Genomic DNA, 27,726 nt, shown 5'->3' with positions numbered 1-27,726 from the left:
GTGGCTGCTCAGTGCACTGAATATGCAAAGCCCTGTTATAAACTCTGTATCTGATTGCAACCGTAAGCAAAGTCTTATTTAAGCAATCCCTTCACCAACAAAAATATATTGACTGCTCAGTCTGTTCTTTCATTCTGTGCCTTTTGCCTCTAAGCTCTTGAAGTTACAAACACATTACTAAGATACTTCCCTTTTGTGCTGCAGAATTGTTTAGTACAAATAATAGACACATTTTTCACACAAAGTGGTGTCTGTAATTAGTTGTTTCAGCTCATTCTAGACTAGTGTTACTCTGGTATCATACTTTTTGTACTGTAGGGATCTCACTGGCCAGTCAATGAAAGCCCCCACCCCATAACCTCAAATACATCAGATATTCACAGTTTTCTATTTCTCACGGTGTCCACATTCAGCTGAGAACCTTTCTGCAATTCTACCCATTTTATGAGCTCAGGACATACAGCATCAGATATTTCTTGCCACCTCTAAGCACAAAAATGTGTCTCTCTACCAAACTGTTCTTTAAAGCCAAGTTGGTGTTTTCGCACACGTTTACCTCAACGCTTCCATATTTGGCTCCTGCATCTGTTGGTACTTTTTTTTTTTTTCCTTCCTTATATGCACTTTGTTTACTCTTTTCCATTGTCACAACCAAACGTGATACAATGCCATCTTTAAATTAATCTTTCAAAGTCAGCATTCTAGTAAAAAAAAAAAACATTTCAGAGCAAATTTTCTTCCACGTTGCCTTTCTGAACTTGAGATTTCTCGTGTCAGTTTTCATTGCACGTGCAATGCAGCACATCCCACCTTGTTCTGTTCTTTTTTAAAGTCATTTTGTTATGAGTCAGAGTCAATCCATTTTTCCCCTTTTACACTCAGATGCCTATTTTCATGCCTTTGATATCACTATTATTACACACCCAGCAGCTGAATAGGTAAAAATGATGCTGTGTATAGGAAGGAAAAATGGCTCTGGTACGTCTGATAACACCCACTGGGCAACTCAGCTGTCATGATTTTTCTATACACACAGCCACAGTTTTAGGCTGCTTTTTATGTCCCTGACCCTCCCCTGTGACTGGTCAGAGCACACACCACAGTGACATAACTGGCATGCCTAGCCTTGCTCTTCGAGGCTAAGGCACTTTTCACTGCCCCAGCATATGTCCAAATTGCTCATCTTCCTTTCCTTGCAGCTCTCTGAAACACGAAAGCTCAGTTTACTCACCGTGCAGGGGCAGAAAGATAAGGTGGACTGCATGAGCAGTATCAGAGGAAGACTGCCTTCCACATGGCACAGAACTCTGACCCAAATGAGCAGTGTTGACCCTGTGCCTACAGGAACATCTTACTGCTTCCCTTTCAGAACATCCTCTCTTCCCAGTGGTGCCCAGGGATGAGGAAGAGAACAACAATACAGTAACATATTTCCCATAGTTCAACACAGCACCAACTGTTTTTAAGAAACTGCTGGGCAACTTGAGGGGTAAACCTGCCTGTCAATCACTTGCACATTTAGGAAAACATGTCATAACCCATAATTTGCTATAAAAATAGGGATACTCCTACTTCCCTTTGCCGTCTCTCCACAGCATCCTCTCTTTGCCCCAAGGTTTGTTACAGCATAGAGTCTTGACAGGGTTGTGTGCTGTATTGCAGCCTTCTCAGTGCCACCCCCCGTGCCCATCCTGAGCCTCTCCCTGCCTGTACCTGAAACATACTTTGCCAGGAGAAAACACCTTTCCTAGGGAGGGGTAGAGAAGGGAGAGATAAGTGCATCATTCTAAAAACATCCATAAGATCCATCAGCTATATGGATGCTACTCAGACTCAAGCCTGAAATATCTCTCCACGTGCAAAAGGAGTTATAGAAAAAAAAAAAAAAGAAGAAAAAAAAGAGGCAGAAAAGCAACAAACAATGGGAGGAGTTATTTGAGACATTCTGCAATACCAACGAATAGAACCAAATCCTCACCATTCTAGATACTGCACAGTGAGACACTGTTGGCTGGTGATATACTCTGAACATCTCTTCTACAAATCCAGCAACAGAGGGGAAATAGATACATACTGCACCTTCTCAACTTCACTGCTATTAGCCTGACAGTCCTCACCTGTAAAAAAAAAAAGACAGTGATCTCAAGAGTACTTCAGAAAGGAGATTGACTCAAATGTTGCAGCTAGATTACATTTCATAGGTCTAGAGTTACCCTCAGATGACTGCACTATAGAATACCTACAGCAAAAATTCTGTATCTGAACAGAGACTCAGGCTTAATCCATTCCAAAAGGATTTTTTCCTAGAGACCAGACCCACTAAAGATACAAGCTACAGCATCAGAGCTTTGCTAAGCACTGGTATGGTATGGCATCCTTCCTTCTCCTATGAAATGAGGTACACCAACAAAGCTATACTCTTACTGGTATACTCTCACAAAGTTTCCACTAGCACCTCCTCACAGGACAGGAATCTGTAGTAAGGGCCCAGTTAAGATTTACGTTATTCAAAGAATACATGTAGGCACTTCTGAACACTGCACCTCTAAACTTGTGAGTATAAAGTGTACATGCCATAAAACTTACACATGCTTACTTTTTGTAGCTGCCCAGCAACACTGCAGGCAAAGAGTCTTCTTCTTGCCACCCCTCCTCCCACGGGCGGTGTATGTGTTAGTTGAACACTGACCTGGGCATCTATTTCTACGACTAAGTGAAGATGCACGTGTAGCCATTGCGGCCACCTTGTGGCAGCTGTGAACAACGAGCACATCCAACAGGTTGCAGGTCTGCTTGTAACCCAACTCACGCCTTGCGCCACATGTGCCGATTATCTCAGGGCTCCTGCGATCTGAATGAATCGAATTGTGCCCTGACGTGACCAGGATCCTAGTCTCCTCCCCTCCAGAGCGGTGTATTTTGGATTCATAAACTCTACTGTTGGATTCGTGGATGAAGCTGCAGCCATACCTTACCTCTCCTCCTCCAGTCACACCCTGGGCAAGGCTGGGTCTGCCAGGACCACCAAGCTTGTGGATCCCACTGGGCACCACCTCAGCCTGACCCAGGTAAGGATTTGGGAAGTTTTGTGTATGATCAGCGGCAGGAACTCCAGTGCCAAATGTACTCTGAGCACCAGCAAGGCCACGGGCAGTGGACCTCACACACTGAGCACCTGTGTGCAGCTAGATGATCAATTTGAGACTACAAAGAGGTAGTTTGATGTCTGAACATCACACACTTCTACGTGACTTACTGCAAATGGGATACATTCTCAGAAAGCTAATTTATGGCCAGCTCTGCTTTAACGCAGTATTTTCTGAGCAGCAGGTTCATGTGCTTCCTCCCACTTCGGTTCACTTCTTGTATACCATGCAATTACAGTTTCTATAGCCACTCCTCCTCAACCTCTTCTAGCATCAGAACACCCTCTATTTTGTGCTATGTATCTATCTATATAGACATACATTTACATATGTGTGTCTATTTACCTACGTACATTTGTACACATGTCATGGTAATCACCTTCCCCCTTCTAAAGTTTTTCCACTATCAAAACCAATAGCCCTCACCCTGACCTTGTACTAAAGACGTAGGACTTTCTTCTTTGACTTCATCTAGCTGTAATCCAACCCCCAAACCGTGGGCTCAAGACAAGTCTCCACCACAGGCTCAGTTCCACGTGTCCTGCAGTTTTCAGCATTACACTTGAAGGAATGGCATTTAAAACCAATAGATGGGGAATGGATTTTGTCCCAGCAAGCTAATTCCACTAGAAGAGCAAGAAAGCCGGTGTTAATGGAAGACACAAGATTAGTGAAGCTTTCCCAAAAGAGTACCCCACCTTGCTCAGGCACCAAAACCGACAGAGAACCTCACATCTAGAATGCACAAATAAATTAGCTTGCAACTTTTCTGCACTGATGAACCTCTCAAAGGCATCAGCACATCCCAGCCAAGGCACAGAACTTCTCCTTCGTACGTTACACGCTCCTTCCCACACAAAGTCTAATTCAAACACACACTTCCTGACCAAAGACATAAACGCAGCTGTGCTAAACCCAGCCTTGGCTAAAGCCAGTACTCCCAAGTCAGGCAACAGAGTTAACCTGAACTACTGAACAAATCAGGGTAGCTATTCTCACACATCTGCTGCAAAAGGAAGGTGAAAAAAATACATTAGCTTCCATTAAGATTTAAGGTAAGGTGTGCTTGTGATAATTTCTGTATCTCAAGCTTTAGTTTCACAAGCTCTTCAGCTTGCCAAAAGGAGTCCCCTCCTCTGCCTTCCTTATTCCCACCACCACACTGCCCTTTCTCTTCTGGTGGTATAGGCATGCATGTAGTCTTATAACCAACCAGAGCAGGGAACTGATGTGGATGACAACAGGTAGGCACGCCAGCTTCTTTGAATGGCAGTGCCAGCTGAGAGGACTTGTGCAACCACAGCCTGTTCACCCGAGTGCACAAATTAGGAACTAAATGTACAATTCCTTCTTGCATTTAATCCGGCACAGGCATGAGACGGCTATTGGAAGTAGTCCCTCTCCACATTTCTCATGCCCAGTGGCATGCTACCCTTCTGCATCAGACCTAGCACCACCTGGCCACAGAGCAGGCTGGTCCAACTTCCAGATCCAAAAGTCATATTTTTCTGTCTAGGGAAGGGGTTTAATTTTCAGTTTGAGCAGTGACTGAATTTATTCAAGGCTGCTTGATCACTAGATGCGATCCAAGGGAAACTGCAGGAGCTCGCAGTCAGAACTGGATGAGAACTGGATTATTCCTTCAGTGGCAGCCAGTAGTTATGCTGGATTAACCATCACGTGAAGCTGTGTTCCAAGCAACACAAGTCATTCAATTACACCTCCCTGAAAGTCCTGTCTGTACACAGACATCGCAGCCAGGCACACTTAACCGCTGCTCTAAATCATACCCCCTGTGACTACAGCTCCACGATTGCCTCTTCCCAGAAGCAAGAGGTTAACATGGGTAACAGCTGTAAACTGCAGTACAATAGGTCACCTTTTTGCTGGAATGTGTCATCCTGGCAGCAACAGGCTCTGTAAGCCGGCATGAAAATTTGTAGCAAGACTTTGTGGTTAGGAACCAGGCTGGACAGATTGAGATAAGAAATTAGAGAGGGTAATCAGCTGTTGGAATAATTTACCTGGGGAACCAGTGCAGTTTATCACTTGGTATCTTGAAATCAAGACTGGGTACTTTTCTAATAGAATTTTGGATTTAATGCAGCGATAACAGCTGGAAATGTAAATACCTGCCAGGGGTCAGAATAAGGCATCTGACCCCACATGGCTGATACTATGAACATCAACTATGCTATCACCTCACAGAAGAGGGAAACAATTTCTCTCTGTACAGCCCAAGAGCTGAAACAATAGAGCGCAACTACACTTGCACTGAAGTCACTTCTAAATACTTCATTAAAAGATACAACAGCAGTTCAGTGAAGAACTTCAAAGCTGAAAGGAATTGCAAAACTTACCAGGCATAACTACTGAAATAAGCTAGCTATGTATAATTTAGCTAAACAGTAACTAAGCCTCCAATATCAAACTGGAAAGATAACAGATGACAGAAAGCACAGTTAACTCTCAGAATCAAATATTCTTGGAAAAAAATGTGATTCCAATTATGAATGTGAAATCCCTTGCAGGCTGCTTCTTAAATTTTGCCTGGAATAACCATGGAGCGTGAACATAATTTACAGGAATACAAACTAATTAAATGAAACAGCCCACTTAAACCAGACTCCAAAGTACATTTTAAAAAAACCAACACACGCCACAAAAAACCCCAAACTACAGCAAAATTTATCTGTTTACCTCTAGAAAGCACTTGAAGCAAGTGAACCATAAGAAAGGGTAAAACTCAACAGAAAACAGCAAGAACAGCTAGCTAAAGTTAACAGGATGGAATGAATAATAATAAAAAAAAAAAGTCCCAGGGAACAAACTCTTACTAGCAAAATCTATCAGGATGCACAAGAGGTTCCCAGCAGAAGTACCTGCATCCCACTATTTTGGGCAGCAGGAACAGGGGGCTTCAGCAAGAGTACCAACTTCAAGCCTAGTCACCTAGCAATTAGATCATATAATCCCACTCACAGATTTATCAGAATCACCAGGCTACTGCACAGACAGTACAGTGCAAACGCTAACCTCAGCCATGAGTGGCCAAAACGAGGTTCTACACAGAAGCCAGCTGAGCTGTTCCAAATATTAACAACAACTGAGAATTAAGAAGAATGTGGATTTGGTACAACTTAAAGTCTCATTTATGGATGCCTCCTCCTCACCCAATTCAGTCGCAGTTCCAAAATCTGGGTCACCCATACATTATTCCTCTAAACCAAGCCACCTCCCTCCCATGCAGCCCTTTAAAAGGACTCTGCCCTTATCCAGGCCATCTTCAACAAGCTGTTTAGGTTACGAGAAACTCCAAAACACCTGGTCACAAAACTTCAACACCACATTACGGATGTGGCTTGGTCAGAGAGGCACAGGCACACAGCTCAAGGAGAAGCCAACAGCATCCACATCCAGCAGCTCCTTGGCAAAGTCTGCAACATGTCAACACAGACCCGTTGAGCTGATACCTCCTTCCCTGACCCTGAATTCCCTACCAGGTTTGATCCAGGTCTTATCCAACCTCTGGGAATAAACGAAGCATCAAGCATAAGGGCAACACGGATGCTGGGGGGGAGGAATGGGTCAGGCCAGCACGGTGGGAGCTCGACCCCCGCACCGCCGGCTGGCTGCCCGGGGCGCCCAGGCTGCCCCGGAGCTGCTGCGGTGCTGGGGCTGCGAAGCGGCGGCCAGAAGCCGAGAAGCGAGCGGCGGGCAGGTATCTCTCTCGCCTTTCCTTCCTCTGCCTCCCTGCCGTGACAGGCCATAAAAGTCACGAGGCGCCAGCCAGCAAAGCACGGAGGAAAACAAGGTGTCCAGAGTTCAAGCACAGCCCCGAGAGTCCCGGGCCCCGGCCACGGGCCGCCCGGCTGAGGCTGGAAGCCCAGCGAACGCCCTGGGATCTGGCTCCTGCGTGGGAGGCACCATTTCTGCGGGAGGAGGATCCGGCTGCTGGCAGCTGAGGCTGGGACCGGGCCTGTGCTCGGGGCCCTACCTGCCGCCGGCGGCAGGAGGAGGAGCGGGGAGGGGGGGCACGGGCGCCGCCGGCGGGGCGCGGAGCCTCGCCATCCCGCACAGGCCGCCGCCGCCGAGGCTGCGGCCCCCCGGGGCCTGCCCCGCAGCCGGCGGAGAGGCTCCCCCGCCGCCGCCCCCTCCGCGGGCACCGGCCCACCGGGGCTCTCGCAGCGCCCCCACGGCGGGAGCGGCTCCGCGGGGCTCCGGGTCCCGACGGCGGTCCTGCCCGCGCTCCCACACCTGTGCGCCGCGGGCCCGGCCCGGCCCCGCAGAGGAGCGCGGCAGGCCCGCCGGCCCGCCTCGGGAGGGGCGAGCGCTCCTCTCCCGCAGATCCCTCCCCCCCGGCCCCCTCGGGTCCCAAAATGGTGGGCGGCCCTGCCCTCCGCTTCTCCCCGCCGCCACCTCCCCGACCCTGCCCCGCCGGCCCGGCCCCGGGGGCAGCCGCCCCTCCGGCCCGGCCCGGGCTCCGCGGGGCTCCGGCGCCAGGCCCGCGCCTCACTCCGCCTCCCCGGGGAACACGGCAACGCCGCTCCCGCCGCGCCGCCCCCGCCGGCCGCCCTTACCTGCGCCGGCCTCACATCGCCGGGCCGGGGCCAACGCTGCCCGCCCCGGCGCCGCTGCCTGCGCGGCCCCCCGCCCTCGGCCGCCGCCTCCCCGCCGCCCGCGGGGCCGCAGGTATGTCATGAGTGCCGCGGCTCCCAGGTGAGCCGGGCACACCTACAGGAAGGCAGGCGGGCCGCCCTGATTGGCGTGCGGGGCGCAGCCGGGCCGGCAGCGGGCCGCGCTCCGACGGCGCGGGCAGGGCGCAGCCGCCGCAGGGACGGAGCGGGACGCGGCCGCTCCTGGCCCCCGCCGCCCGCCCGAGCGTGAGGGTTATGCTTTTTTTTTTTTTTTGCCTTTTTTTTTTTGTTGTTGTATTTCAACGGGGGCAGTAAGTGCGTCGGCACCGAGTTTGGGGGGAAGCGGCGTTGCTCTGCCTCCAGGGCAAAAGCAGCGCGGCTGGGCACACCTGACCCACCGGTCCCAGGTTCCCGGACTGGCTGGAGAAACACGGGCTTTTTATTCTTTTTTAAAATGTTTTCCTCATTACCTGAGTCTTTGGTTTTCCCGCTCCTTAAAGTCACTCGTTAACTTTGCATGCGTGAGCCTTCCCGCTTTGTGTTTTCTCCCGACAGGCTTCCCTGGAAAGCGACGGGTGTCAGGAGCCATCCTGGCTACACGTGGCGTGGCTGTGCCTCTGCAGCAGCACACCTTGCAGACCCCAGATTGCGCCTGAGATTGTCAAATAAATGTAAATGAATTTAACACTTGGATTTGGAAGAAATTGAGCCGGATGCGGATGGAAAACTCTGTAGGTTTGTATTAAAAATCTGAATCCACAGCTGCCGTTCCCAGGCATCCTGCCTCTCCTAGGTACGCAGGTAAGTATCCAGAGGAGCCCTCCCTGTAGTAAGGTTTTCTGTGGTTGCTGTGCTGAGCTGTGGACTGAAAAGGCACGGCATATCAGTTCCCAGTAAAGGAAGTTCTGTTCCTGTCTGCCAGCTTGACTGTAGCGACAGGGGCACACAGTCTGTATAGGGAGACATCCCCCACATGGGAGAGTAGAACAGAGCCTGGCGGAAAAAAAGGCATACATAAAGGGAAAGAAGAAAGGGGGAGGACAACTAGATACAAGACGTGTTTGGGAGTAGCAGGGAAAAGGAAAACACAGATGATTACTGTGATCATAAATAAAAGGGGCAAATTCAGAAGTTTTGGGGTTTTCATTCCTGGACAAAATAAACAGAGTAGGTTGCTTTGTTCTCCACTGCTCTGGTTTTATTATTTGTGGCATAGATGCCTGGATTTGCTTAAAGGAGTACAGGATTTATGTGAGAATGCACTTTACCGTGGTATAGATCTTTGCTCACAAAGAATGCAAAGTGAGCAAAGAATTATGCTAAACAGGTGACTGAGGAAGGCATTACCTATATTATATTTTCTGTCTCCTCAAACTGATATCCAGTGTCATCTTTTTGCTCAGTCTTTTTTTCCTAATAATTTCCTGAGGCTTGCAGGTGTGTATCCTCCAGGACGTACTCTGAAGAGTTCAGCAGAAGAGAGGAGGGAGCTTTACCCAACCACCGGAGAAACCCTGTAGCCTGCACCCAGGCAGTCCTCAACCCTCCTTTCCCTGTATGACCCATGCGGGGTCTCCCAGGCAGGAAGACTCCCCCTCATAAGCAGTACACTGACAGCTGTACCCAGGCAGTGACAAAATCATACTTGTGCTTACTACTGCTTTCTGGTTCAATTAATGCTTTCATTCATTTGTGTGGATCATAGTGGATCAGCTTCTGCAGCTGAGATTCCTATTCCACATCACTGCATTTACAGTCAATGGAGAGGAATGGGATGTTATAAATTCCCACAAGCCGAGAGACTGGGGAAATCAGCTCTGGATCATGTCTGTCTTGGGTTGGTGCTTAAACCTCTGGGACATTACATGAATAGGCAATGCCTCTTCCTGCTGCATTATATAAGATCCTAGCAGCTAGCAGCCGGCTGGAGCTGGGCATCCTGACTGGAAGACAGCATTTCTGTCATCCAGAAAAGGACAACATTGTCTAAGAAAGGCTTAACCTTCACCCCTCTCCTTGGCGCCTCCAATAGATGCAGGGGCAGTTTTCTACTTGGTTTTGTGATTCATATCCTTGGGTACCTTGCTTTCCTTGACCATTGCACAGAGTGTGAGTGCCTAACTTTTCTTAATGCCTTACATAAGGTGAAGTAGTGCTTGAAGTCATGATGTGCAGCTCTCAGTATCACAGTATTTATATCCTTCTGTAGGCCAAGCTCTCCTTCCCTAACTTGGTGGGAACTGGACTCCTGACTTCTATGTGTACCCATGCAAACTTACTGCAATGCCATTAAGGTAATTCTGCCAGTGGTATGGAGGGACTGTCAATGAAGAATAAGTGTGCTACAGAATTGCTGAGGCTGGCTGGCACTTCTGGAGATCATCTAGCCCACCCCCTGGCTCAGAGTGGGGTCAGCTGGAGCAGCCTGCACAGGACTCTGTCGCGTTGGGCTTTTAATATCTCCATGGATGGAGACTCTGCAGTCTCTCTGGGCAGCCATTTTGCCACCCTCCTGGTAAAAGAAAGAACATGTTTAGAACATCTGCACATCACACTCAACGGTGTGAGCAAGAGAGGTCCTGTCCCATGCTGGGAATACTCCTTTAGGAAAGTGAGCTACAGTGAGTCAATGCTTTTTGGCCAGTGGATCCCTCAGCACAGGGATCCTCTCCCAGCAAGTCAAGAGCCAGCATTAGTGGGAAGCAGGTCAGAGAACAGCACAGAGGTGTCCCAGGTGGATTGGGCTTTATTGCTGCCTATCTCCACCCACCAAATGCTAGGCTGCACCAACTGAGTATGCAGAGTGTTTCTTTCCCTCCAAGGAAACACTCGTACTGTGAAGAGGCCCGGCAGCGCCAAGAGCAGGGTCCTGTACCCTGATGATCTCCTGCTTCCTGCAGTGCCCTGAACTATCTCAGCACACCACGACCTTGGCAGGCTAAAAGGCAGTTCGGACACCAACCTCCCACTCAGACATCCTCCTTGTAAACGTCCCGTCCAGCTGAAGTCCTGTGTTGTCCCATCCTCGCTGCTCCATAGCAGACATTATTCTGGGTTGAACTTCTACTATATGCAAAGCACGTGGTTGTAAATGTAAAGAGCCAGGCAGACAGCTGGACAGAACCTGGCAGTTTTAGTAACTCTTAGTTAAGCTGCTGACATGTCAGAAATACTGCTGAAGAAGAGGGTCTGAGGGTCTTATTAAAATTAACTGAAATCATCTGCTTGAGCCTTCACTCCTTGGAAAACCAAATAACTTCCCTGGGCCTGTTCAAAGCTATACCTTCTTCCAAGCAGATGCAAACCAGTGTGTGTGGCAAGAAAAACCTTTTCCAGGAATGGAAAGAAACAGAACACTGAGCTTGGAAACTGAACCAAAGTAAGTTTATACAAGCAACAAGAAAAACACCCATCCCCAATGAGTCAGGTCCTGGCTGTTCCCTTCATTTCCTCCGAGGCTTACTGTGAAAATCCAGCAGTAACGGTCCTTCTGAAATTCAGTCATCTCCTTTCCCGTACCTTATTTACAGCATGCTCTCAGCAGTTAGCAGAGTCTCAGCATCCAAGCACTCAGTTTGCCCAAGGTCTCTCTCTAGCAGGCTGGGAGAAGTGCAGACCCTCCCAGACCTCAGCTCAGCTTTGGTACCACAGATACCGTGCTCTTCTTGGATTTGTAGGTGCTAGCGCCTTGCTGAGCTACAGCAGATGCTGGAGTAAAAGAGGAAAAAATGTCAGATCTGCACAGTTCACTCCCGTTTTTTGTTTATATCTTGAGCACAGTCTTACTGTTGACAGGGATTATATATTCCTATAACGATCCCTTTGGATTCAGTTTGGTAGGGCAGAAAGGGTGCAGTGGAATACTAAGCTGTTTCAGGGTGCAAACCATCTCTCAGAGATAGGGGTTTGAGCGAGCCTCCCCGGTTCAGATTAAGGTGTATCTCGTGCTTTGAGTTGCCCACATGACAGCAGCTAGGAAGGAGCAGTATTTTTAGCTTTTGTTTCTTTGTTTACTTATAGTAGTTCTTCATTTGTGGAAGTGAGCTTGGGCCTGGCCTGTCTTAATCTGAAAATCTGCTTCAGTGACAGTCATGGTTGCAGTTACAATGGTGAACTCCTACTGTTGTCTGACAGAGCCATCATTTATCCCAGGTGTTCAAGAGATTATGGGCTTCACGTAGACAAGTACTGATTTCTGGTATTTTGCCTGAAATTTGTTCTAGCATATGTCCAGCAACAAGTGCCTGTGGCAAAGGATTAGGAAAATGCATAACTGGGAAAGCCCTTCAGGTGATATGGCTAGAGATGCTTTCCTATGTGAAACTAGTTATAAACCTGTATTGCTGACATAATCTGAATTAGTAACAGTAGCTCTGAGAAAAACCCCATATTGTCAGAGTGTGTAAACCTGAGAAGAGCAGTCACAGACTGAAATGGGCTTTCTCCATTTTGTTCTCACATGCTTTCTCTCCTGGGAATCCCAACTAGCCTGCAGCCAAAAAGTGACCTAGACACAACACTGTGTTTGCACTTATATAATAAAACCAGAATAAAACCAGAGCACAATCATCCACTTAAATTATGTATCTTTATAATCCTTATTCAACCTCATCCATTTTTTTCATACCAAAAGCAGTAAGGACTCTTTGTCCAAACGGATACCTACATATGTGCCACGCAGTGATAGTTTTATGTCAGGATGAACTATGTACCAGTTACCATGAAGGTCTACATTGGCAGGATGGATTAAGAAGGAATGGCCCATTTAGTGTGTTGTACAAAATTCTTCCGAAATAATAGCAATGGTCTTGCCTGATATGCAAACTGGGCCAGTGTCTTAAATGAGCTGCTTGCTAAACCCCACTTTCTTACAGGTGCTGCCAGGAAAATTTAAACAAATCAACAAGACTTCAGTCTGACAGTCAGAGACAAAGGCTGCTGCTGTTAGAGGCATGAGGGCAAGGGCTTGTCTGGAGAATCCCTGCCTGACAGCTGTGTAAGGTGGCAAAAGCATATTTTTACTTGCACAGATCTATTTAGCCTGACATTGCTCAACAGTTCACTTGATTATCAGCCACTGCTTGTTCTAAAATGCAAGAAGGTGGTTCTTACTTTGTGGACGTGGGCCTGGCAGAGACCGCTGGGCTTTCCCAGTTATAATCACAGCTGCAGCTCTTTCAGTGCAATCCGGACTGGCGTCAAGGAAAATGAGTGCTGGTGCCCAGGCATCAGAAAGGTGCGGGCTTCACACGTGAAAATGCTGGTTTCCTTGACCTTTCCTGGTTTTGCTTGAATTGGAGCTAGGAATGGCCAGTTTCCAATAGCAAAAGCAGGCAAAATAGCCTCAGATATTAAACATCCTTTTATTCAAGGTTAATAAAATATAAACTTGCACAAGCAAGAAGGTCTTTTGAGTAATATTTGGGGGAAACAAGGAGCTACAACTAAATGGGGTATATTCTCTGAAGCAGTTGCCCAGCCTTTAATGATACTGTGGTCAAAGCAACCTGTTTCCTGCTCACCGATAATATTTGACAACTCAGTAACTGTATTTTCAGTGAAATAATAGTAAGCTTTTACATTTAAGGAAGATTTTCCTCAGCCAAAATTGCAAAATTTACATTTGATATACCTAATAAGACATCACCCTCTTCCTGTTGAACATTCAGCTTTTCAAGTCTTATTCCCGCCTGATTAATATATGGAGATCTATATGGAAGTGTCCTGGCAGCTATAACATGAGCTTGAGATACACTTTTTTTCCAAAATGTAGATCTTGAACTAGTGCAGGGAAAAGATGGTTTCTGACCAAGAACAGCAATGAGGGCATTCCTTGGTACTTTGCACTGAATGTCAGTATAGGTGTCTTTCACTGAGTAGGACTATTGCTTTAATTTGTGGCCTATCTTCCACACACATCAGGAGGTCCATGGACTACCTGAAGAGGATCCATGAAAGGTAACTAAGAAATACAAGGCAATATGTGTAATCAAGGAACCTAAAAACAAAAACGGGTTAAAAAATGGTGCTACATATTAAGATCCTTCCAAAAGGAGAAAAACACATGGAGATAAAAACATTTGTATTGAGGAATTATCAGTTGACAAAGAGAAAGTTAGGAAGGCTTTTAATGGGTTTTGCCTCTACTCCATCATCAAAAGTGGTAATTGATGGTAATCCAGAATACACAACATTGGTCTATCCAGAAATACCACAAACAAATTTTGAAAAATACTAATGAAAGCTGGTTATGCAAACATTTCAGGGCAGCTGTTCTTTTACAGGAATTGACGTAAGCAATTTCTAGCTCAGTGACAATTTTAAGGAAATCTTTGGGCTTACGCTTTTTCTCCACTGAGATGCTACATGCTTAACTCCAGTTATTGCTTGTTCCTGGCTGGTGCCTTGAAATCCTCTGCTGCAGCTCCCAGGGAGCCTTTAGGAAGCAGCTCTTGGTTTGCTGCAGCACTCTCAGTTTTTGTGTTTGTGATTCTGAATGCTGCAAGAGGAACACAAAACCTGTTTTTTTGACCCAGATCCTTTGGTGATCTCAGATAGATACATACAGCCTTCAAAGATCTGCGAGAACACCTGAGAACATTGTGGGCTGCAGTGCAGGGGAGCAGCAGCTTCCTGAGGACGTTGTAAAGTCTGGTCCAGGCAGTGAGGCTGCTGCGATGCCTCTGCAGCTGTCTGAGTGGGATGCAGTTCTTAAGAGTCCCATCTTGAGTATTGCCTCCCCTGAACAGGAGACTAATTTGCTCACAGCTTTGCTCTTACATGCTCTTCTGGGGCTCCATCTAGAGCTCAGGCTACACGACTAATTCATAGCCTTAATATTTTAAAGGTACTGTTTCTTCTTTTTACTCCTGCAGCGCTCTTGATCCTATGGCTGTTTAAGAATCAGATTCTCCCTGCGGACTGGCAGGATGGATGGCCTGTGAACTTGGCCTTTTGGAATGGTGGAAGTCAGTGGAGATCAGCATCAGCAGACAGGCAAACGGGAATTTGCCGGTGTTGTGTCCAACTGTCCTTCCTGCACGGTGGCAGCAGCGGGGCAGGGAGGGCAGGTGCACAGAAAATAACTGTTTGAATTAGAAGCACCTAAAACCTTGTGCAAACCTGAACCAGAGTCCTAATCTTATGTCTTGGTGCAGTAAATTCTTTTCCAGTCCACTCCATACATGCATCTTTCATATACACATGCAGATGTATATACATGCATGTATATACACATGCAGTGGACTGGAGTCTCTTAACAGCCTTGTCCTTTACCTTGGCCTCACACACCGATATTTCCACCCCTTCTTTAGAAGCTGGAAAAGGCCTAAATAGAGAGGATTGGTGACATAGCTATTCTCTCCTTTTCTCTTCCCCCAGCATCCTTTGAGAAGCCCAGAAGGCAGCTACTGGGACTCTTAAAATACTTGCACTCCATTTGCCAAGGAAAGAACTCAAGCAGAGTCTTCCTCTGCACTTTTCTCATATGTGTGGGTGTTCACAGCAATAACTTAAGTTAGGAGTGTGTGTATGACACTCAAAGCCTTCTGTAGAAAGGATGTTGACAACAAATAAATCAATTCACTGCCAGAATAACTAGAAAACTTCATTTGTCCTTTCTGTGCTCTTCAGATTCAGGTAGGCCAGTTATCCTGTGGTCATTTCTTCAGGCTTTCTGCTCAACTGTGAGCTTCAATAATAAATTACTGTAAGGAACAGGTAGAATATGGACAAAGCCACACCACAACAGGCAAATTCTAGTCCAGAGCTGCTCAAACAGTGAACTGAAGTTAGGACCTCAGGAAAATTGAGCATGGAGAGCAAAAATGAAAGGAGAAGCATGCTGCCTTCGAGGGGCTTGCCAAATAGTCCTCTGGTTCAACCTGAAAGGGAGGATCTTGCTGTGTAGGAGCTGGATACAGAAAGCACTGCACACAGGTGTGCAGGTTTTTACCCATGCAGGCAGCTGCAGCACCTTGGCGTGTGCAGCACAGGTGGGAAGATGACATTCAGAAGCTTTCACCTGTGCTCAAATCAGCAGTGCTGCCTCTGCCCCAACCCCATCCTGCCCATCCCTGCTCACTTGGAAACCACTGTGCTAGGAAGCTACTTCTTCCTAGTTGAGATCCTCATACGATAATGTCCATCTAGGTGTTGTTGCTTGTGGTATTAGGTCAGCAGTAATGACTCAGATCAGCCCTTCACTTTCCTTCCTCTTGTTGGCCAGACACAAAATCCAGCCCACAAGCAAATTAATCTGTCCCATGCCCCAGTAAAGGTGATTCCCTGTTAATTAACAAATTGCATACAAAAGTCCCTGGCTTATATTAAGATACTCTTGAATGGCTGTGAAATCAAGCATTTAAAAGCCCGGAAATTCAGAATTCTCCCTGCAACCTGGATGTAGGGTTTGGGGGTTTGTTTTGGCTTTTTTTGGCGGATGTAATTGCACATAACAGTGTGACTTTAAATGAGATACACGTAGTAATTTTTCATCAGCTTAGTTTTTGCAGAGGAGGACAAAGAATGCTGAAATGTGCCTTCCTCCACGTTCAGTGTCTGCATGAGAGGAGTCCTTGCATGAGGTGGAGCGCGCCAAGGCTGTATGTGTAATAACGTAGTGCCCCCTGTTGGGAAGCTGCTCCTGGCTCTGCCTCCTGGCTGCGTCCAGGTGAGAGAACATCGACACAAACACCATACTGTTACACGTGCTCCTGTACACCCGTGAAGTCTATACAGTGTCACACCAGCAAGTTTAAAAATCAACTTGCCTTTTCTTCCCTCGGATATTTTTTGCTAGGCTCGAGCAAGCAGTTGCCCTAACAACATACTATTAAGGCTTTCTGTGAGAGTGTTCCAGAAAGATCTACTGTTTGACTACAGTTTCAGCTTTTAAAAAGTAAAATCTTTGTGATTTTTAACCACAGAAGGAGACGAGAGCCCCTCGCTCAGCTCAAGACACACAAGCCAAGCTGGCTGTCATCAGCAGGGAGATGTGTGGGGCTGCAGACTGGCTGCTTACTCCAGGTCTGCAGATGGTGGAGATCAGCTTTAGCCCAGAGAAACAGTCCCTAGTCTTTGCCTGGACAGAGAGGGGTTGCTGGGCACAGGAAGCAAATCCTACTGCTTGGGATACCCTCTCCTGTAGCGCAACAGTTATTTCTCCCATTCCTAACAGCAACAGGAGAAACCCTTCTCCTCTGGGTTTTGCCTGATCCCTATTCCTCCCCTACCCTGCAGAAGCAGGGCCAAGGTTGGCCCTTTATCTTCCACCCCACCCTGCCATCCTCAACATCCAGTCCTAACCATACGTCAGTGAACCCTCACCCTCCTCCAAAAATTGCAATAATGTTAATGCTATGGTTCTCCAAAACACCTGCACCGTGTTGGCCCAGGATAACATAACCTGACAGAGTCTACCTGGAGAGTGCAGCCCTGGTCACAGACATCTTCTGTGGGTTTGGTCCCAAACCCTTGTTGTAACCCAACTCCCATGTAGTTTCAGATCCTTAACAACAGTGACCTTGTTAGGCCTCGAAAATGCATGTTCTTTTCTGGTCCATGGTAACGCAAGACCAAAACCCACCTAGGCCACCCACGGTGGCTTTCCTGATGGCCCTCAACTTAACATGAATCTTATGATGGCCCACAGATTTAATAACAGGAAAGAGAGCACGTGTTCCTGAAATCACCTCTGCAGTGTTGGCCTGTTTTGTACCAGGAGAAGATTCCCCATGCCCCTCACTCACGGAAAATGAAACCTTTCCCATATGATGGGTTGTAAAGATCGATGTGAGCTTGCTGAGAAATATGACCATCCACACAGGGGTGGGGAACGCGTATTGTTTGTCTGGAGCTATGATGCTATTGTTGGAAGGGCAGACTGAAGCAGGATTGTTTTGTATGAGCAAAGGCACATTTTTCGTGAAGTAAGCTTTTGTCTGTAACACACAAAAAGGGCCTTTTTTGTGATTCACACTGTGTGATATTTATAGTTTTCTTTGCATTTAATTAAGAGTGGCACAAGAATAATGCTGCAAGTAAAACATAAAAGCAGAATGACTCTATAAGAAGAGTAGGTTTTCTACCTTAGAAAAAAACTTTGCTACATTCCCTTGGAGGCTTAGACTGTCAACGGGCTGAGGTAGGAACCACATCCTTGTCCTGTGCTCACAGTGCATTTGTCACAGTGAGAGTTTCTTCTGTCTCTTCTGAAATTTTCACATCTCCTGGGACAAGTAAGTTGCAGTCCCCAAAACATCTGAGAGAATAAAGAAACAAAGATCAAAGAGTTGTTTAAAGGTTAGCTTGTTACAACTGTAAGTTGGTGGATATGAGATCTAGAAGTTTGATTTCTGTCAAGGGACAGAAGGTGAGGGAAACAAACCCTGTAAGGTCTTGTGTAGTCTATGATCTGAAGTACTTCCAGGCTGCAGCTAACAGTGACTAATGAAGTGCAAATAATGATTCATAACTCTAGAATATGTTGCACCATGCTTCACAAAAAAACCAAGCATAAAGTTACCTTCTTTCTTTGTTGGGCAGGTGCTTCAGGTGCCCAAGTTAAGTACCAACACAGCACCCAGATAGCTCTCAATACCCCAAAGATACTGTTTGCTGTCCTGCTGACTCTACTCACCCTGCTCCTTTTTTTACCTCTTCTCTTTCTCTCTCACCGCTTCAAGGTTCCCCCTTCTGTAGACCTCCTCCTCCTTCATTAGTGATTCTCACAAAACCAACAGGACCTCCCAGGCTCCATCATCTTACTAGGGTACTCATGTCTGACTGTTACCCCCGCTGCACTGGAGCATTGTCAGATTGTCCTCTATAGTGTTTGGGGTTGTTTCTCATATTCCCTGCAAGGCTCCCAACAGTGTCTTGGATATCTTTGCCTTTATTCCGTCTGTGGTGCAGGAGTGAATGCCTGCCCTGCAGGACTCACAGTGACCATGCTGCATTCAGGTGTTGATTTCTTGCTGAGGTGGGTTCATTGATGCTGAGGAAGGGATGAATCCTGGCTCCAGCTCTTCCTACAAGGAGCACACAGATCACACTACTCTCTGGTGTGAACCAGCTGATGCTGGGTCAGGTCAGAATTCCCATCAAAATCCTTTCTGAAGTCACAGCACTTAAGGAGTTTCTCTCCCACCTGGGCTCTCTGTTGGTGAGTGTAAAGGTCAAAGTGTGTCCATTTTCATATGAATTTTTAGATGATGTGCCTCCTTATTTTCAGCTGGGGCAATGTCATCATCAGCTGGAATAGAGGGGGAGAAAAACTCAGCAGATATGATTATTCCTCCAAACACCACATGAAGAACAGCATTTATAGGAGTCAAATCCGTGAACCAGTTCTTCAGATGAAGAGTTTCTTGGTTGACAACTTGCAGCCTGGAATTCATGGTTTCTCATCTTCCATCTGCCACCAGTTCTCTTACAGCCTTCATCATTATAGCTCTGTTTTATATAGTGCCTCTCACTAACAGGTGCATGCCACAGTCATACAAGTGGAGAGGACCAAGATGGTGAAGATGGTGGTGGGTGAAGAGATTTGCACAAAACAGCCCATCAGGCCAGAAGCAGATAAAAAGCAGACCTAAGAACTGGACACATACTTCCAGAGTCCTTGACCAGTGTGCTTGCCTCTTTCTAGGCTGGTATCTTCATCATAAAACAATGATAAATCTTACTCTACAGTCTGTTTTCCAAAGACATGATGTCCTCAGTAGATAGTATCTGCACATGACTTTGAACACTCAAAATTATCTTTCAGTGCTAATGAAATAAGCTACCTGTGATATGTTGAGGCAGCTTATCCAGTGTGTAGATACGCTACCCCTGAAGTTCAGAGGTACCAGAGCTGACTCTGAGAACGCCTGTCTTATCCTCCTAGAGTTTATAAGTAGGAATATGCCTAGATTGTTTCAGGGCCAGCTTGTGTCTGGAAGCACATGGTGAAGAGCCCAAGCTAATGTGCCCTGATGGAGTCAGACGTTTCAAGGAACAACTGCAGAGGCACCTGGATGACTCCCCACAGAGTCAGATCAGACCCAGCAAGGCTTATAAGCTGTGGATCAGCATCATCACTGCTGATCCTGCGCTGGTCCTGAGGCTGGAGCCTTGTGTATAACCTGCATCATACTCCCCAAAATTTCCATCTCCCAGAGGATCTTTTATCTTGTGTGCCCAGCAGATGTGGGCTACCTATGTTTTCATGCAGCGCTGTGCCTGAACTCACAAGCCATGTGGATGTCAAAGCACTGGTGAGACAAGTGTCTCACCAAATCACCCAAATCACTATAACCCAGTCATGAAGTTCTACCAAGCCTGTTTAGATATTCCAGTGTCACTGCAGCATACTTCCAAACAGAGGAAATCATTTGGCAGTGTCGGGGTAGTTTACATTTCTCTGCATGGGATGATCTGAGGAACACCTCTTAGTATTGTCCAGGGACTGCCAGCAAACTGCCCAGCCAGCACATAGCCCTAACCAGCTGTGCCATTAGCATTAGCTGGTTGGCTGGCCAAGCTTATTGGAGTTATTGGTAGTAGGACCATTTTGGGGCGAAAGGCTGGACTGAATGCAGCATCTGATCAGATGATTAACATTAGACACCCATGCAGCATCTCAAGAAAACCTCCCTAGCTTTAGGTAATGTAGTAATGTCCTTTAAGTAATGTCCTTGAGGTACTGGAGCTAAGATGTCCTGATAGACTTAACATCTCCTGAGGGACTGGGAAGGTCTGCATGCCTCAGTATACTCTATATGTTGGGAGTATTCTGCTCTACAGTGGGTCCCCAAAGAACCATATGATCTGTTTTTTTTCCAGTGCCTGAGGTATCCTATGGCCCCATAACCTCAGATGATGAGAGGTGACTGTATAATCGCGCTGTGAGATCAGCCCAGCCCGCAAGCATTTCAGAAGGAATAGAAGTGCCCCAAAGAACACAGAAGTGGCCGGCGCCTCTCTGCAGGACACCACACTGCAGGTCACTGCATGGGAGCAGGAGGTAACAGGAGAAAGGTTGGTAGCAGGACAGAGGTGGGATGAGGTAACTTGTATGAGAGAAATAGTGCTAAAAGATCTTGCCAGCATTTACCTGCTCAAGAATTGCGAGCTGATTTCTTTGAGAGGAAAGATCAAAGTCTGCTATCCAAATTATATTTTGAATGTAAATGCTTGCATTTGTAGTAGTAAAATTAGAGGGTTTTAAATTTTATCTTTTGAAAAGATTAGAGGGACTTTTGCTTTCCAAAAGCTGAGATATGGCATGGCAGTCCATCCTCTGCTGAGAGAGCACAGTGACATTTGGTTAACTTCTTACAACTTCTGGTGAAGTGGGTTTCACAACCTCCCTAAGTAATCTATTCCAGCACTGCCTTACCCAGAGAAAGTTTTTGCAACATCTAGCCTTTTTCTTTTTTCCTTTCTTCTTTTCATTCCTGAAAATTAAGCCAATTAGATCTTATCTTTGTCCTTCCAGTAATGTAATTGCTGCCTTTCTTAATACCAACCTCTCATGCACTGCAACTGCATTACCGTGTCCTGCCCTCCTTCCAGCCTTCCCTAGACGCAACAAACCCAGTTCCCCTGCTTCCTCCCAGAGACTGTTTTCCAAACCTCTTATCTCCACAGATGTGCTCCTGTGTCCATCCTCCAGCCGGACCAGCTGGGCAGTTGCGGTTCCCCTGCCTGGTTTCAGTGGTGGCTCCTCGCGTCTCCCTGGCTGTGTGCTGCCGCCCCAAAGCCCCCAGCCCAGGCGCCCCTTCCCCAGCCCCGCTGGCCGCCCCGCGCTGGGGCTTGGCTGTGGCGCTTGCTGGGCCCAGCGATGGTGCTGCGTGGGCGCGGGGCCCTGCCGGGCCAGGTGCTGGGAGCTGGGTGCCAGGCCCCCAGGCCCTGCCGAGCGCAGGAACCGGCATGTGCAGTTCACTCCCCTCACCTCCCAGCCCTGCCAGGAAACCGGCGCCCTCCCTTCCTGGGGTTTGTCCTGAATTCACAGGTTCAGGAAAATCACCAGCTCTCTCCTCAGGTGCTCTCTGATCATAGGATCACAGAATGGTTGGGGTCAGAAGGGACCTTCAAAGATCATCTAGTTCCAAACCTCCTTGCCACGGGCAGTGACAACTTCCACGAGGTCAGGTTGCTCCAAGCCCCATCCAGCCTGGCCTGGAACGCTGCCAGGCATGGGGCATCCACAGCTCCTCTGGGCAACCTGTGCCAGTGCCTCACCACCCTCATTATAAAAAAATTCTTCATTATGTCTGATCTAAACCTACCCTCTTTCAGTTTAAAACTGTTGCCCCTTGTCCTGTCATTATAGTGGCAAAAAGTCTCTCTCAGTCTTTCTTACAAGCCCACTTTAGATATTGAAAGGCCACAATAAGGTCTCCCAGGAGCCTTCTCCTCTCCAGGCCGAACAACCAAAACTCTCTCAGCCTTTCTTAACGGGAGAAGTTAATTACTGATTAATTTCTGGTAAGCTGTTTGGGAAATTCTCCTAGGAGACAGAGGTCCCCACGTTCTATGGGCTGCAAGCATTCCAGGAACTCCTAGAAAGGAAGGGCTTCCAAAAAACAGCTATAAGTCCTCTCCGCCATTTAGGAGCACCAGCTTCCAGGCTCGGTTGGAGTTATCTATCCCCACATTTGGCTCTTGGACAGCCCTTGTACCAGCTACTTCGTAGACAGTGGTGGAAATCCTGGTCATGTGCAGTGTTACACAACCAAACCCTTACAGTCTAAAGACCCCAAACAGTATATAGTTAGCTCATTATTACCAATATTCCCATTAATAATGTATTACAAAAGCGGCACATTCTGCTGTTGGTTATTTCAGCCTGAAGAAGAGAAGTTTATTAGTGCTCCCTCTTCCCAGCAGCCCTTTCCCCCCCAATCATCCTTATGTCCCTCCCACGTTCCCAACTGATTCAGTGTCCCTAAACCAAATATTTTGACCTGCTGCCTGGACAAGATATTACATAAACTGCCAAAGAACATGGATAAGGGCCAGTCTCTGCCTGCTGATCCTCCCGTGAGGGTGCCAGTAAAGCTCTATGCGGTACCCAGCTGCTGATCTCTGGCTATAGGAGCAAGCTCGTCTTTGATTCCTCTACGTGCATGTTAAATTCGATTGAAATGAGCCACTTGGTTCCTAAGTGGCTAATGGGGGGCTGACAGTGCGATAAAATAGCCTTATTTCCTTAAGAAACTACAGAAAAAAACCTCCATTAGCCTGTCAAAAATACATCATGAAATTGACCCCCAAATCTGAAAATATGTATTTTAATAAAGACAGAGCTTTTGAGCTGTCTTCTAATTTTCAAACTTCTGTCTCATTCTGAGTATATATAAGTGGAAAGAAAACCTAGGATGAGCAGACTGACACTGTATTCACAGGGAAGACGGAGCAGGAAAACAATTTTTAATTCTCTTTTCCCACTTCAAAACCTTTTGGTTCTTGGGAGGAGGAGTGGGACAGAAGAGCTCTGCCTCCTTGCTGCAGCAGCTCTCATTGAAAGCTTTTCCTGAGAAAGCTGGAGAAGGCTGGGCAAGCAACCAAAGGCACGAGGCAGAGCTTTTGCTCCCCTTCCATCAAGGACCTGCTTCTGCAGGGTAGTTCCTGCAGAAGTTGGGGTGCATTTGAGACAGGCAATCTGGGTGAAGGCTAAGGCTGGTTTTTGTCTGCCCGCATCTCAATAGCTGCTGTATGGGTGTCTCCATCTGAGTTATGGTCTGGGCTTCCTTCAGTCACTGGAGAGAAATGGACACTGTTAGACGGTGATTCATCAACATACTTTCAATGTCTACCTGAGAAGGAGGTGAATCATGCCCTAGAAATGCTTCTGAATATTTGAATAAGGGGCTTTTCTTCTTTTGTTTGATGATTTATTCTCTGTTTGTTAAATGCAAAATATCTTGCTTTTAAGTAATATTTTTTAATTATTTTCATTTTAAATACAGAGTTAATCTTTGCTGAAGATGGGGATGTGCTGATAAGATATCTTTCTGTGAGAGCTGATGTTTCAAAAAATCAGCAGTTTCACTCCTGTGATTCTGTAGTTTGTCTTCTGGAAGGGATGTGCGGAACAGAAATGATGAAGTATTAAGACCAAAGAAGACAGAAGCCCAGAGGCGAAAAGGATGAGCAAGTCAGAATCTGAAACAATGTAGTCAGGAAACACAGATGATGCGGTTTCTGTTAAAAGCAGGTTTGTTCAATTAGAGGGGATGGGAATTTGTGTATGCATAGCTGCAGGTTCATTAACTGTAGGAATCACAGTGTATATACAAAAAGGCAGATTAATTTCTTGGATAGACTATCCAATATCATATTCATATATTGGATATTATACTATATAGGCATATACTGTTATAGATTTTATGTGTGTGTATGCAAGTGTGTGTGTACGTACTGTTGTAGGCTCCAAATCTATGTGCATAAGATGGCAGAGGAGCTTGTCAGAGAAGGGTTTATGTATGGAAGGTGGGAAGTGGTGGAATAAATAATTTTTTTATTACACCCAATGATCCAAGCAGGACTGTGGTTGTTAAGTTGCATTTCTAACCCTTCAGTATAGCTAAGGAAGCCTTGAAGATGGGACCTAGCTTCAGAAATGGTCCCCTAATGTAAAGATATCTGTCTGTGAAAGTTAAGGATGATTTTTTTCAGTTGTGTCAGTTTTTCTTCTAGACCCCTTCTGCACCAGAGCAGCACATGCAACAGGAGATTGGCAGCCACTGCATTTTGAAATAAGCATGTAGGGTTGATGTGCTATTGCTCCTGCCCCTCTGAAGGTGTCAAGAGCTTGGTGTTGCATTGTCTGTCTTCTTGCTTGCTTTCTTCTTGCTTATTCAGTCAGCATAGGATCATGCAAGGAGCAATGTGGGAAGTGGTTTAACCTGGAGGAACATAGGCCTGAACTCCAATTCATGTTCCTGTGTAAACATGGTTGTCTCCCAGCCATAGGTCAGGTTTAGAAGTTCTTCATCACAGACATTTTATTCTCTGTACTGTATCTGCTTCCTCTCCCACCGAGCCCTTGTCAAGAGCTACTGATGAGCTGCATTCATTGTTCTTTTTTATAGGTATTTTTATGATAGCTATATTTTAAAGTATATATTGTATAGAATGTGGCTGTATAAAATGTGTTTATAATAAACTTTACTGGTGAAAAGGGTTATAGACTGAGGTATAAAGGGCATTTCGTTGGGTAGAAGACAGAACTTCATTTACAATGGATAAATGCATTGTTGTTGCTCAAACTAAGCAGCATGCAAGCTATTCATGGAATGGCATTCATCTTCAATAAATATTTTACATAATACATGCAAGTTATTCTTGGTATGGCATTCATTTTTAATAAATGTTTTATGTAATGCTGACCACTTGGGACTCCCAGGAATTAAAGATTTGATAACAGTATGGTCTGTCATCTTTTCCTTGATTTTGACCTCAGTGCCATAAGTGGTTGTAATATTTTTTTCTCAGTTCCAGACCCCCTGAAAATTTCCAGTGTATTGGTCAACTGCTGTATAGTACATGCAAGCCTAATAATAGATCTTTGCTTTTCTTTGTGACCTTTCATAGTTTCCTTAGTACTTGTTTTAACACACACACACACCTACACATACACACCCCAAGTCAAAGGCTTTAAAAATGGAAAATTTGGAGTGTATTTGGGATAACTTCTATTTTGCAGGATATGGGATGCTATTTTAAAACATAATATATTTGGAGGTGCTTTCCTTGTTGCAAGTACTGATAACAAATCATCCTGGTCCCTTCACTAGTTCAAACATTAATCTTTGGGAAAAATGAGTGTCAGAAGCCTCATTATGAGGCTGTGGGGCCATTTATTGGCTGCACTGACACTTAGCCTTTTCTGGAGGTAGGTGTGGGGCAGAGCAAGCTTTAGCCTGGAGGAGCAGAAGATATTTTGCGTACTGAGTCATGGTGTTAAATATGCTTTTTACAATTATTTGCAGTGAAATTCATTGTAAGAATGAGTCATGTCATTGGTGTTTAATTTGAACTGGAGTTGTGAAACTTCAAACGACTATGCAGGAGATGGGTTGCTGTGATGACGTGTATCATCCAGGGCTCTGTATTTCTTCTAGGCAAAGCATGTCCCTGTGGTTACACCTTTTCTTGTATTTCTTCTTGCTTGTGTAGAAAACCTGTATGTGTAAGAATTTGAAAATTGTAAAGGCTTTTAAAAATTCTTGAATAAAGATATTAATTTACAAAGAAATGCCTCCATGTAAATATACATATCTGATTATAATACATATTACTATAAATGTAAATGTATAAATATGGAATTAGAAAACAATGCAATAGCCCATTCTCAAATGTTTTATCTGTGAAAGAGGAAGGAGCATTCTGAACTGAGTTTTGTGGTGGCTGGTTTTACAGTAGTATCATGTGCAACATTTCTCATTTATATTGTGGGGCAGGGGCGGGAACACTTTCTTCTGTTTTTAATTTTGTGTCTTAATGATACGGATAATTCACTGTGGTTTCTTTTGTATTTTTCTCAATTGACTGTACCTAATGCAGTCAAGTAATGAAATATGTGTATTATGGTGGGTTGAGACTCTTGCAGTGTGAAATGGATCATCCGTATTTAAACTCTGAACTCTAGATTTGATAAAAATCTTCTTAGATCAGGTGTTACCCACAATGATAATAATAATGCGTAACATACAAAGCTGAGCTTTCACTCCTTTAACTATTGACTTTGTAATTATGAAACTTTTAAAATACTTGTTTTTAAGGGTTTTCTGCTTTCAGAAGAAGTCTACAAGCTGTTTGTCTGCAAAGGAAAATGTGATATTTACAGCTGAAATGGAAGTTTATGTGCAAGGGCATCTTTTCCCTGTATTTGTTTATTATTTGGTTTAGGTAGCATTGCTTTATCTAAATGTTGTACATGATTTATTAATGAATGTTAACGACTCAGTAATCCTAGTAGAGGTAGTATTGGCAGAGGAATTTAGACACAGTTCTTCAGCTCAGAATATAGTTTTATAAAGAGTACACATTGGATCCCTTTTAAATTAAACGACTTCTAATCCTATGGAGCTTCCTAGCCAGTTTTCTTCCCTTTTTATTTAATTCTTTTGGGTTGTTTCGGGTTTTTTTGCCCCTTGCTGCTTGTCAACCCTGAATATAATTCTGAGATCAAGAAAGCCAGTATTTGCACAGCTTTTTCATTTCCTGTGGCTGTGTCCACAGTTTCAGAGACTGGACTTTGCTGGTGCAAAACCTCAAACCTACCTCCTGCATAGTCTTTTGAAGTTTCACACGCTGTCTGGAAAACAGACCCAAATGCACTATGCAAACGAAGATGATTTATGGTTGGACTCAATGATCTTAAAGGTCTTTTCCAACCTAAATGATTCTATGATTTTGATTCTATGCTGGTTGGGGGTGGGGGGGTGGGGGGGGGTCGGGGGGGTTGGGAGGTTCCCCCCTTTGGTTTTAAAAATGCTCTCCACCCCAGTTCTGCTTTGGTAATCTAAACCTGGTAGAATGTTACATTTTCTCCGCCAGGTACCGGATGATGTTCCAGCTTTTGACCTGTGCAATACTGGAGAAGGCCACACGAGGGATATTGCAGCAAGGTCGCTGAGACTTCATCAGAAAGCTGTGTGGTACTGGTGGCCGACACTGGGTCTGCAAGAGTCTCCATATGCAACTCTACCTAACCCATTAGACTTCAACTTTGTTTTAACAGGGCTTCATTAGGTCTCCTGTAATGACTCCAGAACACTCAGGAAAAGCTACAGAATGAGCCCACATAGTCATTAGAAGCCACAAAATACCTGTGTGAGTCAAAAAACCCTACCCAAGGAAGAGAAAATTCTTCATCTACAGTTTCTGAACGACTTCACATGAATGTGGGAGATCAGTTGTTTGACCTTGGCGATCCCTGAGAAAAG

The 27,726-nt window shown here is 45.8% G+C and overlaps 1 protein-coding gene and 1 long non-coding RNA gene across 8 annotated transcripts in view; one reads left to right on the top strand and one right to left on the bottom strand.

Moving 5' to 3' along the window:
• The window catches only part of ARHGEF5 (Rho guanine nucleotide exchange factor 5), a 36,821-nt gene extending 28,894 nt beyond the window's left edge, over positions 1 to 7,927 (bottom strand). For 2 of the 7 annotated variants that reach the window (XM_055808493.1, XM_055808495.1), the window contains exon 1: positions 1,979 to 7,390. In XM_055808493.1, the coding sequence (XP_055664468.1) occupies positions 1,979 to 2,032 (54 nt within the window). In that variant the 5' untranslated portion in view covers positions 2,033 to 7,390. Of the gene's footprint in view, positions 1 to 1,978; positions 7,391 to 7,726 lie in introns of those variants that run through there. The other 5 variants (XM_055808496.1, XM_055808499.1, XM_055808494.1 and 2 more) reach the window with 4 other exon arrangements.
• Positions 7,928 to 8,128: 201 nt separating this feature from the next.
• Positions 8,129 to 25,984, top strand: LOC114011402 (uncharacterized). The gene is made up of 3 exons (XR_003553274.2): positions 8,129 to 8,584; positions 20,612 to 20,806; positions 23,743 to 25,984. It is a non-coding gene; the product is annotated as an uncharacterized LOC114011402 (long non-coding RNA).
• Positions 25,985 to 27,726: the final 1,742 nt, after the last annotated feature.

This window comes from Falco peregrinus, chromosome 6 (genome assembly GCF_023634155.1).
Source record: "Falco peregrinus isolate bFalPer1 chromosome 6, bFalPer1.pri, whole genome shotgun sequence".
Lineage (NCBI taxonomy): Eukaryota > Metazoa > Chordata > Aves > Falconiformes > Falconidae > Falco > Falco peregrinus.
The sequence above is the reverse complement of the archived record's forward strand: the minus strand, read 5'-3'. Positions and strand labels throughout refer to the sequence as shown.